A 15,690-nucleotide genomic window follows, 5' to 3' on the forward strand; every position below is an offset into this window, starting at 1 on the left:
GCAGGTCGACAGGACTCAAGGTTAGAGCTTCCTTTGCTTTGGCATGAGTTCTTAGAGCCTGGATTAGGTAATCAGCAGAACTGTCAGAACCTGTCTGTGCTCTTCAATTTCTGTGTCTGTGAGCATATGAAGCCACAGTGACAGCCAGGGGACAGTGTGGTTCCCAGGGCTTCATCTAGGAGTCTGGATCCCTCTGAGCAGTGGTGTGAGGCTCAGGGTTCTACGGGTTAATCTGTAGGGTAGAAGGTGCTGGCTGCTAACTCCTCAGGGACTAGTCCTAACTGGAGTTTTCCCAGCGTCTGTGTGCAAGTCTTCCTGCAGGGGGCTTGCCACCAGTGACTGCCTTCCTGGCAGGAGCCCCTCAAAGCAAAGAGCCCATCACTTACATTCCCTTCTCCAGTGGTCTAACCTCCTTAAAGGGTAACAATGGAAAACACTGGGTGAGCCAGCAACATGGAGAGTTGCCCAACCCTCTTATTACAAAGCAGTTCTTAGTGAGATTCCTCTAAAGTGGAAATTGTGGAATTCGCTCCTGAGAGTTTCTGCTTGCCTCAGGAGCTGTGAGCAATGCTGAACTTAAAGACTCTTCCCCAACAGAAGAATGCAGGCATTTGGGTTTTCTTGTCTTTACTGAGCGAAAAGGGAAGAACAACGTGTGGCATCTGGCTAAGGGCCTGCCTTCTGCACCTGCCCCATTGGGGACAGTCAGGAGGCAGCAACCTAATTTAGAGGCATAACCCAGGCAGTAGCAGCTCCTTTTGGCCTGGCATATCTACAGCAAAAATGTGAGGAAAACGCTTTAGTTTTTCTCCTAGCAGCACCTGCCACTTCTTAAAAGCACCATGAAATAAAAGACATCTGTGGCTGGAAGTGAACCCCAGGGTGCCTCCGAGAATGTATTTGTTTGCTTTTCTAAACCACTGGCATTGCAAGTTGGAATGAGGGCTGTGAGGCCACAGTTGGTGTTTGATGTACGGAGACACAGGAAGCTCAATGAGCTGGAACTGTCCCCCAGGGAGACCAGGAGGTCTCAGGCGTGGTGGATGAAGTCCTTGCCATCCTCATTCAGCCCTCTCCTGACTCCGCTGGGGACACATGGGCCACAGAAGAAGCTGAATAAATTAGAACCAGCCGCAAATGTCTTATGAACTTTTCCTTCTACGATCTGAGGGCTTCCTATGTTGGATCTTCATGATGCCAAACCTTTTGATAAAAAGTGAAAAGATAATTCCTAGTAGATGACTATTGGGATATGAACCAAATTTCATAATTTTACTTATAGAGCAAGTTGGTAATCATGTACATCCAGCATAATGGGCATTTCCCAGGGAAATAAATCAGCTCCATGTTGTTTTCCTGTCTGTCTCTTTCTGAAGGCTGCACAATAGTAAAGCCATGTCCTCTGTGGTCTCACCCAGCCTGTGCTGTGCCTGCTTCCTCTGAGAGGGCCCGGGGTCTTTGTCTCACATTGCCTCAGCCACCCCAACCCTCTCAGCCTCCTGGGGACAGTTCCTTTAAAGTTCTCTGATATTTAATGGGTCACCTTTTCTGATTCTCAATTCCACTTGGTTCTCCCATTTGCTTTCCAAAGGATGTGGAAAGGTCACTTAGAATCTCATTATGAAGAATCCCACCCAACTACTCTCCAAAGGGTAACTGATGGGGCTGGAGGAGAGTCTGCAAAAGGAGAATGTATTTCTCTGGTTCAGCTTCCAGGCTGCAGGCTAGAGAAATAGGCTAAGCACATGTAGATTTTGGATACCTTCTCTCCCACTCTTTATCTTTAGTAGTGGTACTTTCCACAGGCCTACCACACGGCAGGTACTCAATAAATGTTTATTTTTCCTGAGTTTGGCAATTAGAATATGTAGCCTTCCATGCAAGGAAAACCAGAAGGCCAAAACCAAACCTCTGTGCATCATCCATTGAGTTTCTACTGGAAATTTCTTCTGACTATAGAATATACTTTTTATGTTTCAGTATCTTTCTTAGATCCCTCTTCAAATACACCTTTTTTGTGTGCTTAAAATATTTTAAAAATTTTATATTATTTTCATATTTTATTTAGCTGGGATAAAAATGTTAACTGTGATTATATTGGGGTGGTAGGAATACGTATATACATAATTAATTTCATTGCCTACATCAGGAGATTCTCCTAGGGCTGCTTCTAGAAAGAGTTTGGAAGAGTGTGGCCCAGTCATAGAATTTCATAATAGCCTTTAAGGGTGGAGATGTGAGCCCTGACACTTTCTCTAGAATGGAGATACCAATGTCCCCACAGAGTGGAGCTGTGCCTGTCCTCCAGTGCTGAAACACAGTGTCCCCTCTCTTTGCAGATAATAGGAGGGGCAAAGGGCACATGATGTCCCTCTTCCACTGATGAGAATGGAGGGGCTGGTCCTGCGAAACTTTAAGGCTAACCTGGGGCAACCCTTTGGGAGGGCATCCCTCACCCTGACTTTGTTCCCAAAGTGGAACTTTATTCTCCTCAAAGTTGCAAACAAAGGAAAACAGAGCCAGTTTGAATTTGCTTTCCACCCCGTGTAATTCTCATTTGCCTTCTCCTTCATTCCATTTTCCAGTTTGGGACACAGGGACAGTGTGACCTATTAAAATGAAGCAGAGAACTATGGCAATTGAAAAGCTAATTTTAGGCTTCAAACTACTTTTCTGCCAATGATCTGGGCATTTCAGGCAAAGATTTTGGAGGTATGATTATCTAGCTAATTGCAGCTGAATCTTCTTCCAGCATCCCAGAGCAGTGGCCATCACACACACACACACACACACACACACACACACACACACACACACAGTGCCGGGGCCAAGGCAGCCTGGGACAGAGTCCAGAAACAGGGGAGCCTGGCGCTGTTTGTTTACAAAAGGCAAATATGTTGTCTCTTACGGTCTGTGGTGATTTCATAGGGAGAGTTGAGTCTCGCGTCTCCGCAGGGGGACGTGCTGACATAGAGATGGAAGAGAATATTTTCTCGAAGCCTGTAGCCTCCCTCCTTTAAACGCACAAATATCGATCGCTCCGAATCCTCTCGTCGCTTGCTGGGGACAAGAAGAGGATCTGGGTCATTTATTACAAACCAAACCAGAAACATTCCAGCCAGGTTGAGGCTTTTGTCCTGTTTGGTAGAGTTGCTCCTAATTTTTTTTTCCCTTCTCTGCACCCCACACTGTGTTTGCTCCTTGCACAGACCCTTTCTTAGAGAGGCTGCGGGGAAACCACGTGAAAGCAAACAAGCTGCAGAAATCCCGCCACCCTCACAGTCTTAGCATTTACATTTCAGGTTTATCTTATGCAGAGGCAGCATCTACAGTTTATAAAGCCCTAATCCTGCAGGTTCACAAAGGCATCTCTTGGCAATGTCTGGCAGGACTGTAGACTTGTTGGTCCTGGTGGGCAACACATGTGAGCATTAAAGGCAGAAAAGGGATTTTAAAAAAGGGGGCTGGGGTTCAGCCCCCAGCAGGGCTAGATAGAAATGGCAACCAGGACAGACTCTTCCTGGGGTGCATCTGGACAAACCTAAACTGCCTCATCTTGGAGGAATTCTGGCTTGTTACTCCTGGAAACCTCTCCTGTAGCCTTTAAACTCTAATGTGAGAGGCCCCCTGCCTCCGCTGAGGTGGGGAGACCCCAGCCTGGGCACTGCATCAACGTGGCTGCATTTCTTCTCCTGGATTTCCTTCTCCCTGGTTTCTTGCAGCCTCCTTTCTGCCAGTCTGGCTGTTTTCACACGTTCTGCCCCATTGGTGATGGATTCTGCGTTGCTGGGGCCTAAGATCTCACAGGCAGCAGAACAGACATTTTCTCCCCAGGAAACTTGGGAGGCTCCTTACCAGCCTTCCTGCTGCTGTGCCTTTTACTCCTTGGCCACCACCCACCCTCCCTCTGCCCAAGTGAGCTCCTCCAGGGGTCCTGGGGACCAACGTGCCCAGTGTGCCAAGGGGCTCAAACCTCACTCCCTGTAGCCGGCTTTTCATAGCCATTACTGGTGCCCCCATGCAGGGCAGGGATGGGAGGCATTGTCTTTGAGCCCCTACCCCACAAGCTGGCAGCACAGTGCTGGGCATGCAGCCAGCTCCTGGCAGATCTTGGCCTGATTCCCTCCCACTACACAAACTGGAGGAAAGGGTACTTGGAAATATTTCCAACTGAGCAGTTGGATATTCAGGAGAAATCCTTTTCTGCATTTTGAGAGATTTCCAACTCTGTTCCCTTACGTTCAACTCCAGCCGCGCCTGGGCGGGCCTCCTGGAACCGATGGGGCAATATATCAGGCTTCTGCGCACTGCTCAGAGGCTCAGATAAAAATTAATTGAGTGTATTAAGGTATTGCTTTTATTTGAGTCTGTTTGGCATATACTCGGGCCTTTCTTCCCTTTGTGTGGCTGCTGCACATGCTAATGGGCATGATGAGTCACTCACAGAGCCCCCCTGAGATCCCATTATTAGTGGATTTGAGGAACACTGCTTCAAAGGCTATAGAAGGGCAGCTGGAGGATGCAAGGAAGGAACATTCTGGCAAAGAGACCCACAGCCATCAAACCCTGTGACCGAATAGCTCAGTGCAGGCATGCATCCGAGACATGCGCTCTAGTTCACCTGCATCTCTGCTCCTGTTTAATGTGTCTTAGAGAGAGATGCCAGCCCAGGTGACAGTCTGCCTTTTCCTGATGGCTGGAGAAGGCTGTCATGAGAACACTAAAAATTCCAACCTCCGAGCACATTTCTCAGGGTCTCAGTGGCCTCTCAGAATGCCCTTATTAAAATGTACTTGGAGGTGGAGTAATGAGACAGGTAACGTCTCAAAACCTGTCCTTGGTTACTTTAGTCCCACTACCTGAGGGCAAGGTCTAGAGAACTGAACACCTTTGGGAATGTGGGGGTGTAGGGAGAAATGAGGCCAGGAGAGGATGGCCTCACCCAGCAGGACAAGGGCTGGGAGGTTCTGTGCACCAACATGGGACTGGCCACCTTGTCACATGTAAGAGCTGCTCGCCTGGGTCTTGTCCAGTGGAAATGGAGCCTGTCACCTGGGAAACAAAATGGTAGCCATCTGTGAGCCTAATGTTTGAGCCTTGGCCACTCTTACAGAAACCTGGACTCTGTAGCAAATTTCCCTGGCTGAGAAATTTTAAAAATAAGATTGAGCAGGGAGGGGATGGCACTCCTTCCCATGGAAATCCTGCCCTGTGGGCCCCATTCAAGGTGGATACAATCTTGTCAAAAATGAGCAGAAAGGTGGCCTCCAACCTGGCACATTTCCATGGCTGAATTGAAAGTTTATCAGACAGCAGGCACATTGATCCAAGTCACCTCACACAGTAAGGGAACACACCTTCAGTTTAGTCAATGCAGCTATGGGTTTCAGAGAGAGGAATACCTCCCACCTCCCAAGAGATAGTGAATTCATTCTTTCCCTCCCTCCCTCCCTCCCTCCCTCCCTCCCTCCCTTCCTTCCTTCCTTCCTTCCTTCCTTCCTTCCTTCCTTCCCATAATGCTCATTCTGGATCTAACTGGAAGCTGGTGGTGGAAAGAGTATTGCCTTCAATTAAAAGCAGTTAAGGGCACATATGAAGCCAGCACTGGGGGTCTCCTCTGTGCTCCTCTAGCCGTCCCTAAAGTGGATCCTGTCTTGATGCCATTGGCATTTAGAGTCCCAGCATGTCACTGGAGAAACTCCTTCACTGAACGTGGACTGCACGTGAGATGAAGCCATGGCTGTGTCTGTGGCTTCCTGGACTGTAGTGGCATCCGAGCCTCAGGAAGAAGGTTGAGTTTTGGGGACATTGTGATGAGCCCCTGCATGTTTTAAAAGAAATAATCAAATGGAATGACCTATGACAGGGCATGTCCCTGAGTGTGTCCATGTGGGCAAACAGGTTTCCTGGGGAGTGGCATGGAGTAACGAGGAGGGGACCTGGTGTCTCAGCATCTTGTTGGTGCTCAAAGGGTGCCTCAGGTCTGAATAGAAGGGGACGATTCGTGGAGCACCCTGGGAAGGAATCTGCCAGGATGAAGGGAGCAGTGTTCTGAGCTGGTGTGGGTCCCCCTTCTGTTCCCCTGGCTGCTTACCAGCAGTGGTGTGCCAACACACCCATCAAGGAGCAGCCAGCCCCTGGAGTCCGACCAGCCCAGCCAGGGCCCCGTACCTCAGGTGCAGCTCCAGCTGTGCGTACAGGAAGTGAAGGAAGGCCCTCCTGGCCACGATCTCCGCATGGCAGTCATTGACCACCAGGCCCTGGTCGCTGATGTGCTCGCCGCTGATGCACTTGGTGCCCGAGGACAGGACGATGACCTGTGCCTGCCTGGTGTCCAAGCCTGGGGGACACAGAGAGTGGTCAGAACAGCCTGAACTTCACAGGGAGACCCGCTGTAGGTGACTTTGCCCACTGTCCCATTAGCAGCAGCCTCGATGTTTACCAGGCTGGCATGCAGAGAAGGTTTGCTACGTCATGGGGTTTGTGTGAGTGACAGAAGTGCCTCCTGAGAGATCTCACCTCATCCCTGTGTAGCTTTCATGCTGCATCCCCGGAAAGCAGCTGGGCTCACAGTTTTCACTCTGAGATGTCTACTGGCCTCTCAAGCCAAGATCAGCATGGTCGCCCTTGAGATTTTTCCAAATGGCTGCATATGAGCTGCTGATAATTTATCTCATGGGAAATGGGAAGCCTTGGGGAAAGATGGGCATGACGGAGATAGGATGGTGACCTGCCACTAAAGAAATGACACAGGGCCAGCCCAGTCTGAAGCAGGAGGCAGCTGGGCAGCTGTGAGATTCCAAGGGAAGAGCAAAGTGCCCACAGCCCTGTGTGCCAATCACTTGCTCTACCCCAGAAATTCTGCCACCTGCCCCACCTTCCATCTCAACAACTGCATCTTCACCCACAGGTGAGTTAACGGGCATGTGCTGTGTTTGGGAGTGGGTGAAGGCAAAGGAAGGGTCCTGAGCCTGTCCCCACCCTGCAGACCCCTCAATTTGTCATGCCCGTGGTGTAGGGGGAGACAAGGTACAAGCCTGAGGCCGGCCTGCCCTTGTTCCTTCTTCCTGTGGGAGAGCATGGCTGCCTCTCAGAACGCAGGAGCCAGGTGAGCCACTGAGCCAGGTCCCCTGTACCTTCCACTCCAAACATGCCCCTCTCTCTAAGTCCTCCAGGGCCCATCCATTTCGTTCTCAGAATATAGTCCCATGTGCTGTGGAGACACCTGTCTTTCTCATTCTCTGACCTTAACAGAGGTTTGCCCTGTAATTCCGGAAAATTCTAACACCATTGAAGTCAAGGCCCAGTGGCTTGGAACAATAGGGGGCATGTGGTGGGACAGGAAGCAGCCTGTGGTTTAAGAGAAAAGCCGAACCGGGCTCAGGGGCCATGGCACAGGCCAGCAGGGCTGGGAGGCATTTGAAGTGCCCCTCTAGCACCACAGCTCACAGGCTGGTGCCCCTGTGTATTTCTGTGCAGGGACAGGCATCTCAGCAGCATTGAGGGCACAGCACAGTAGACTGAGGGCTTGCGGTGGCTGCAATAGTCACACACCCAGGTCAGTGAACTTGGTAGCTGCCTGGGGCAGGAGTCTTGTGCTATACCTATGGCAGATGCCCAGGGTCCAGGCTTGGCTCTGACCTCATAGTTTAGGAAAAACACATCTATGTGACATTTTGTACTTCCTGAAACTTATGCCTGAAAACAATGTTCCCGCTTCCAGACCACATAGCTCCCACTTACTAGCCCTGAGAAGCCAGGGCACGGCTGGCAGGCATCAGGAAGCCGGCAGCCAGATCTCCCCTCATTCCCTTCCCATTTCTGAGAGGCCATGGTCCCTTACCTCCTCCATGGGGTGCACAGGGACAGGCCAGCCTCCTGCAGCCCTGAACCATTTTCCTCCTTCCTGGTCTTTTCCAGGAATCACAATGCAGCTGATCCTTAGAGCTTAGGAAACCTTGAAAACCAGGCACTTTCATGATTTGGTTTCTATAACTATGAAAGTACTTTGGCTTGCTTCTGGTCATATGCAACTCACTGAGAGATTCTGGCGACTCTCTGAGGACAGCCAGGGACAAACTCACTAAGTGCCTCAAGTTGTTGTTACTATTATCTAAATGCTATTTATAAGCCATAAGAGCAGAGAGTTTGGAGCTCAAACTTATCAAGGGGCCAATTTTCTTTATTTCCCTGAGTCCCAGGTTCCCATTCACAGAACGTGGTGCTGCTGAGGTGCTCCCTTCCCCACCCCTCATAATGGGCTCTGCATTTTTACCTTTTCCCTTGATAAGACCAACTTTCAGGACAGCAGCTGATAATTTGTTTATACTAACATGAAAAGGCACGGGATCCTTCATGATTTCCTTTTCATAGGATAATGTTCATTTCAAATCATAAACAAAGGAAACTTGCCAATGAAATGGTTTCTCTGCATTGATCGAAACCCAAAGAACCTTAAAACACAACTTTCAAACTTTGTTTTCTTTAAACTATGATATTGATTACTTTTGTTCAAGACCCTAGAAAACCTCAAGTCAAAGTTGATTCTTTCTCTCTAATCAATCCATGTGTGAATGTGTATTTTCTCTTCACTTAGGGTAAATTCCTTGAGGGTAGTAGCTGAAATTTCCCCAGAATATTTTAAGAAGGAGCTCCCCAGGAGTCTGGGCAATTATATAGATTGCCGGGCACAAACCAGTCAATGTTACTGACTCAAAAACAAATCTGATTTTCCAGGCACTACAACCGCATGTCAAGGGATGGTGTCAGGGACACCTATTAGTTCTACCATATACTGAGCAAACCGCTGTTGGCTGGGTTCTAGATTCTATGCGGTGAGTGGTCAGTACAGAGTAGTGGTTTAACAGCTGGTAAATGTGAACCATTTTTTACAAAAATGATATGTAAATTGAGGGCACACCAGAGCAGACTTTTCATTTTTAATAAGAATTACTTCCTCCAATGCAAACAGTGCTGAGCATTTCAGAAGTTCTTTATATGTTCTTGTTCCTCAGACTTGAAATGTTCTCCTCTGAGAACTTAATTCTAACCCTCAAATAACATCTGCCCTCTCCTTCCCTACACACAGTTTGGATCTTCCTTTGTGACATAATAAGAGAGACAGAAAGGAAGATAAGGGATGGAGGCCAGAGGAGAGAATGAGGAAGAGAGGCAGGGAGGTGCAGGCAAACATCTACTCCCTTGGTTGCCATCAATGGAGGGTTGGTCCGCCATATGCATTCAGTGAGCCTCCATGGTGGCTGGTGGAGCAACATTCTCCTGCTTCTGGAGAGCTCTGGCAGCTGGGCTAACTGTCCATTTTCCTTCCCCACTTAACAAGGCTGCCCTGAACACTGCTGCCTCCTACCCGTTAATTCATTGCTCTCCTTCTGGCTTCTCTTGGTAATCTCCATTTCTGAAAAGGACTCAGGTGTTGGGTTTGGCCATCCTTGTCCTGTGTCCCTCTTGGTGGTGGATTTGGCTTCTTGGTGATCTCACAAAGCAACTGGACATGTTAGTCACAGTTATACTGCTTTGATAAAAGCAAAGATAGAAGTCAACTAAACTCCTGTGTTGTCTTCCCCAGGAAAAGTTTAACAGCAGATGCAATATGGCTGCTGCCCACCCCCTAAGTTCTGGCAGCCTTGTGGCTCAGCCATTTCCTGGCTTACCTCCTGGCTGTGGGGCCAGAGACAGTGCTGACAATGGTTTGTCAGCAGGACCTAAAGCTTCTGAGAAGGGGGACCAGCCAGCTGCTCACTCAGGTGCCTGGGAGCCATTTTCTATGTGGACCATTTTAAAGTGTCACGTGGACAGTTGTGAAACAGTTAATGAGGAGCCACCTTGATGGAGATATCATTTTTGCAGACTCCAGCTTCATTAAAGCAGGTGTTCAGAGCAGTGGGAAATAAAATCTCTAATCATTTCTTCCCGTGTTTCAGTGATGGGGGGACACACGTAGCCCAGCTTAGAAACAGGAAACTCTTTGAGAACAGGTACTGTTGCTCTTGAGGTCCTGGCCTGGTTCTCCTCTCTTGATGCCATGGAGATTATAGCTGTAGAAAAAATAAACTGCTTTCCTTTCACCCCTCATTAATTCTCAACCCTGCTTGACTCCAGGCTCTGTCATCTTCAGTACAATTATGTGGCTCAAGAAATGCATTATTTGCTTATTCACTTTTCATTAACCCCACTTCCTCTGCGCCAGCGCCATGCTAACACGGGAGAGACCAGGTATTTAAGACGTGGTCCTATCCTGTGTCATCTACTTAGGGACATGATGCAGAGACAGAAATGTGTACAAAATAAGATATTGTGTGATGAATATCACTTAAGTGCTACACACAGAATGTCACTAGCATTGACACAGAGGCAGACAGACAGAAAGAAGACACACAGAGATTGCTATTTAGATAGATTTTGGAAATTTGGTGTGTGGCATGTGGTACAGGAAGAGGCACCTGAGGTGGAGTGAGGATATCATCCAAAGTTGTGGGTGGAGAAAGGCACAGGTGTACTTTTGTGGACAATGAAGTCTGTTTTGGTACCAGTGGGAGATTTGTTCAGAACAGTGGTGGTGGTTCAGCTTCAAAGTTAGGTAGAAATTGATTACGGAGGGTCGTGAATGCCACGCTGAAGATGTTACATCTCATGCAAAGGGCATGGGTAGTTATTAACTGGGATTTGAGCAGGACAGTGACATTGTTATCAGTGAGTGGGTGAGTGGAGGGAGATGCCATAGTAGGAGATGAGAGGGGTTGTTGCAATGGTTTAGAGTCTGCACATTGTACAATGAGGACTTGGAAATCCAGGCCCGAATGGGCAGGGTGGAGGCAGTCAGAGAGATGACCCTGAGGACTGAATTAATAGAGAGTGAGAGCGAAAATGAGAGTGAGTGAGAGAGAGAGAGAGAGAGAGAGTCAAAATAAATGCTTAAGAATTACATGTTAAAAATAAAAACTTTAAAAATTTTTTATGAAGAACGGCCAAATTCAATGCCGACAGTCTTAATTTGGGTGAGAGGAGAAGGCAGACATTGCTCATTATTGCTCCCCTCAAAGCCCATGGAGAGTGACTTGATGGCACTATCAATTTTATGAGTTGGAAAATAGAACTTGGCAGTGATAGAAAAATATAAGCAAAAAAGTATTAGGAACCAAGTCTTTATTAACTAGCATTTAAGTAGGTGATTTTTCCTTTCACTCTCCCATCCTACAATTCTAGAATGAAAATATGAAATTTTCATGGGGGGGTCCACAAATATTATAAAGTGCTGCAGTACATGCTCAATCCTCAGATAAAGATCATTCCTTTTGTATTGAAATAAAATGATTTTTCTGGTCTTACGAGCATTCGCCTCCATGTGTGAATTTGTGGTATTTGGAGTAGAAGCATCCTGTTACTGCACAGAAATTCATGACATTCTCCTTTCCACACATTGGTTTCCCACATGAAGACCCTTGATTCCCGGGGTGGGGGAGCAAATGATCATTGCAAGGGGACCTCAAAGCTGCACCTCCCCCATGCTTGTAGATGCCATAAATGATGCTTTGTCTAAAGTGTCTTAGGCCAGGCTACCTGAAAGCAGAGGCTGAGTCTGGGGTTCTTGGACATTGATTTATTGAGAGAGTCGGGAAAATAGGACAAGTGAAGAAGAAGCCGGGCAAGAAGGAGATTTTGAGCAAATCTAGGCAGAGGCTGTCCTCATAAAAAATTCTGAAATCTGAAGGACACCTCAGAGTGATCCTGCCTCTAGGCAAGGTGGCTGAGAGTTCTACACTCAGTCCTAGTCTGCTGCTGTATCATTTCCGGGGGTGCTGGCTTCTGTAGTCCAAGGGCCATTCTCAGAAGGCACTTGGACAGCTGGGAAGCAGGCAGGGGGTCTGGGGTGGTACCAACAGCATTCACCCCAGCGTGTTAAGATCCTACAAATGACACTGTTCTAGAAAAAAATGCAAATTTGTCTGGAAGCATCTCTCAACATATAGTAATGATTGGCTGTCTCTTTTCTCATAAATAGCATAAAACTAATAAGAGAGTAAAGCAGAACAGCATGAGAAATGATCATGCAAACCGAACATACTGATTTCTAGAAGATATATAGAAAAAGTAATGAGAGGTCCTTCTCCACCCAAGTACCAATCCTAGCTAGTTTTGTAGCTTTCACTGAGCCTTTAAGTGGCAGATGGTTTCAAGGCTATTCAAAGTGTTCTGGAGCATATTAAAGTTAAGGACGACCTCAGACTGTTGCCATCCAATGCCCGCATCATGGATATTATCCACCTGAGAACATGGGGAAGGGAGTAAAAGAAGGCCCTAGGATAGGAATGTAAAAAATCCTAAATAAAATTCTGTCCATCAAACACCAGAGGAAAACAACACTACAATATAGTCTTATTCCAGAAATGTGAAAATGGATTACATAAAAAAATAAAATACAAAAATATGATCATAATCACAGACACTGAAAAGGCATCTGATAAAATTCAACCATGACTTTGGATAAAAACTCAATAAAGTAGAATAAAGGGTTTTTTTTTTTCCAACACGAGTTTACACAAACACACACACACACACACACACACACACACACACACCATCATGCTGGATGGGAAACCCTGGAGGGATTTCTACTACACCCAGGAAAATGCCAAGACCATCACTATAACTCCATTGTGCATCTGCTGAAGCTATTAACCAACATAACAAGGGGAAGAGATTAGAAGTATCATAATGGGAAAGCAGCGGGTAATGACAGCATCAGTATCGTCTGAACACGCTCTGATCATATAGGTGGAAACCTCAGGAGAGCCCAGTTGAAATACTGTTAGAGAGTTCAATAAGGTGATAGAGAACAAAGTTAATATCCAGAAATCAATAGTTTTCATATGTACTCCCAAGAACCAGAGGAACTATAAAGGAAAAACAACCCCGTTTACAACAGCAACAAACAAAGTAATAGGAATAAGTTTAACAAGCAATGAGCAAGAACTACGATGAATAAAACTTTAAATCCCTGGAAGGATGCCAACAGTACTTGAATAAACAGGAAGACATGCTACATTCTTAGGCAGGAAGGTCTGACAGCATGAATTCTCTTCTAATTGATGTGTAAGATTAGTGTGACTTCAAAAAAAAAAAAAAAAAAAGCGATAGTGTTTTGGACCAAGATGCCTGGTTCAAAAGTGTAGCTTTGTTTTATTACTTAATTTTGAACCAGGAAAGCTGAATCGAAAGTGAAACTCAGAGAATTATGGGAGAACAGGGATCCAGTGGGTCACAAGGCTCATTGGTACTGCTATGTGACGTAGACAAGTACAGCAAAGAGAAGTCCAGACATCAGCCCCCACACAAGGAGGAATTTAGAACAGGACAAAGGTGGTAACACCTCAAATCACCAGGGCAAAGAGAGACCATTCAATTCATCCATTTCATAACTGAAGAGCCATTTGAAAAGTAAAATCCAATCTTTATCTTACACCATCTCACTGGGATGAATGCCAAGGAGAGCAAGATTTAGATGTTTAAAACAGGGAGAACAACACATGAACCTTTGTAGCAAATTTACTCATAACTTCCTAAACTTGGAAGCAACCAAGGTGCCCTTTAGTGAGTGAATGGAAAAATTAGCTGTGGTCCATTGGGACAATGAAATACTATTCAGCACTAAAGAGAAATGAACTGTCAAATCACAAAAAGATGTGGGGAAAATTTAAATGCATATTTTTAAGCGAAAGAAGCCAATCTGAAAAGGCCATGCACTGTATGTTTCTAACTGTATGGTGTTTTCAGAAGAGTGAAACTAGAGAGACAGTGAAAAGATCAATGGCTGCTGGGAGTCATTGAGGAGGCATTAATAGGCCCAAACAGAGACTTTGGGGCAGCGAAACTATTGCATCAGTGCATGAAATTAGAATGATGGATTATACTTTTGTCCAAACCCCTAGAATGTTCAACACCAAGAGTGAACCTTAATGGAAATTATGAACTTCGATTTAAAAAAGATCTATATCTACTAGAAGAAAACGAGGGATAATCTCTTTATAACCTTGATGGGGAAAAGGACTTTCTAATTATAACTTAAGATCCCAAAGCAGGAAAATTGTTAAATGCAAGTGAAAATATATTTCTGCATAGGAAAAAAAGTATCTTAAAGGCAGTAAAAAGGCAATTAAGAAAGCTAGGGAAAATTGCCATTTAAATCATAGACATAGCAGTATAACTAATATATAAAGGACTTATAGAAATAAAAAAAATTCCAGTAGAATGATGGGAAAAGGCTAACTAAATAATTTGGAAAAAGAAAATAAGTGGTTCTTAAATATGTGGAAAAAATTCAATTTTGCTGATAAAAATAATTAAATTAAAATGCAGAGAGACACAATTCTTATCTGTCAAATTGGTAAATATCCAAGTGTTTATTAATGTACATTTGGAAAGACAGTGGAAAAACTTTTGTAAAGAGATGATTGGGAATGCATATAGATAGAATACATTTGAAGGACAATGTAGCAATATCAATCAGACTTATAAATGGAAATTTATTTTATCCATACATCTGTGTATGCATGAAAATGATTTATGTAGACATACATTTACTACTGCAATGTTTGTAACAGCAAAATAACATAAAAAATCTAAGTGTTCATCAATAGGGGATTCATTTCTAGCCTCTGTATATTGGAACCCTGTGGAACTATGAGTTGAGAAATTCTCCAGTTTATAGAAAAATTCCTAAGTTATGTTGTTAAGTGAAAAAAATCCAGATGCAGGAAATGTGTGTAATATCCTGTCTTTTGTATTTAAAAAAAGGAAGATAACAACATACAGTCATTTCCTTGCACATGTATAAAGAAACTGGAGGAGCACCTGTCAGTCTGGGATTTTATCCTGCAGGTATATCATATTAGCCTGCCATGTCTGGACAGATGCTGGTGGAAGACACAGACTCCCGGGTCAGAGACAAAGCATGTTATCCAGTGCGGCAGGCAGCACTGGGAGCTTCAGGTTTGATTTGCTACCCCTCCGTTTGCCTGGTTGCACAGAATGCTGCATGGGCAGTGGGTTTGAGTGCAGCTGAGGGGACAATGAGCTTTGGAACTCATGACCTGCTGGGAGGGGTCGGCAAGCACGCCTGCTTCTTTTCCAGATGGAATAGCCTCGCATCATTCAAAGTTGCTTGCTGCAAAAAGCAGCCCTAACAAGAGTTTCAGAGAAGAGTATTCAGGCCTTAAATCCTTGTCACAGCCACAAGAAAGTGTGGTGATGTTAGAGCTGGTGGCCGGTGTCCACTCTCAATGATATCTGGGAAATATCAGTGATTAGAGGTGTAGGAAGGGGGCGAGGGGAACAGGAACAGGTGGCTTAAAAGGGAAAGTTTACTGTATGCTTTTTTTTTTTTTTTTTTTTTTTTTTTTAGAGAGAGAGAGAGAGAGAGAGAGAGAGAGAGAACTTTTTAATATTTATTTTTCAGTTTTTGGTGGACACAACATCTTTATTTTATTTTTATGTGGTGCTGAGGATCGAACCCAGCACCCCATGCATGCCAGGGAACGCTCTACTGCTTGAGCCACATCCCCAGCCCAACTGTATGCTTTTTGATATAACAAAAGTACAATAAAATGACAATTAAATAACATCAATAGTAAATATTCATTTTTCAAAAGATTGGAGCTTACAACTACGGCAAAT

The 15,690-nt window shown here is 45.5% G+C and overlaps 1 protein-coding gene across 3 annotated transcripts in view; it reads right to left on the reverse strand.

Moving 5' to 3' along the window:
• Nucleotides 1–15,690, reverse strand: part of Adarb2 (adenosine deaminase RNA specific B2 (inactive)) — a 476,386-nt gene that overhangs the window by 42,272 nt on the left and 418,424 nt on the right. For all 3 annotated transcript variants that reach the window (XM_076831487.1, XM_076831486.1, XM_076831488.1), the window contains 2 exons: nt 6,172–6,340; nt 2,909–3,060 (listed from right to left, as the gene is read on the reverse strand). In XM_076831487.1, coding sequence (XP_076687602.1) covers nt 2,909–3,060; nt 6,172–6,340 — 321 coding nt within the window. The remainder of the gene's footprint in view (nt 1–2,908; nt 3,061–6,171; nt 6,341–15,690) is intronic.

The sequence above is a fragment of the Callospermophilus lateralis genome, chromosome 13 (assembly GCF_048772815.1).
Source record: "Callospermophilus lateralis isolate mCalLat2 chromosome 13, mCalLat2.hap1, whole genome shotgun sequence".
NCBI classification, from domain to species: Eukaryota; Metazoa; Chordata; class Mammalia; order Rodentia; family Sciuridae; genus Callospermophilus; species Callospermophilus lateralis.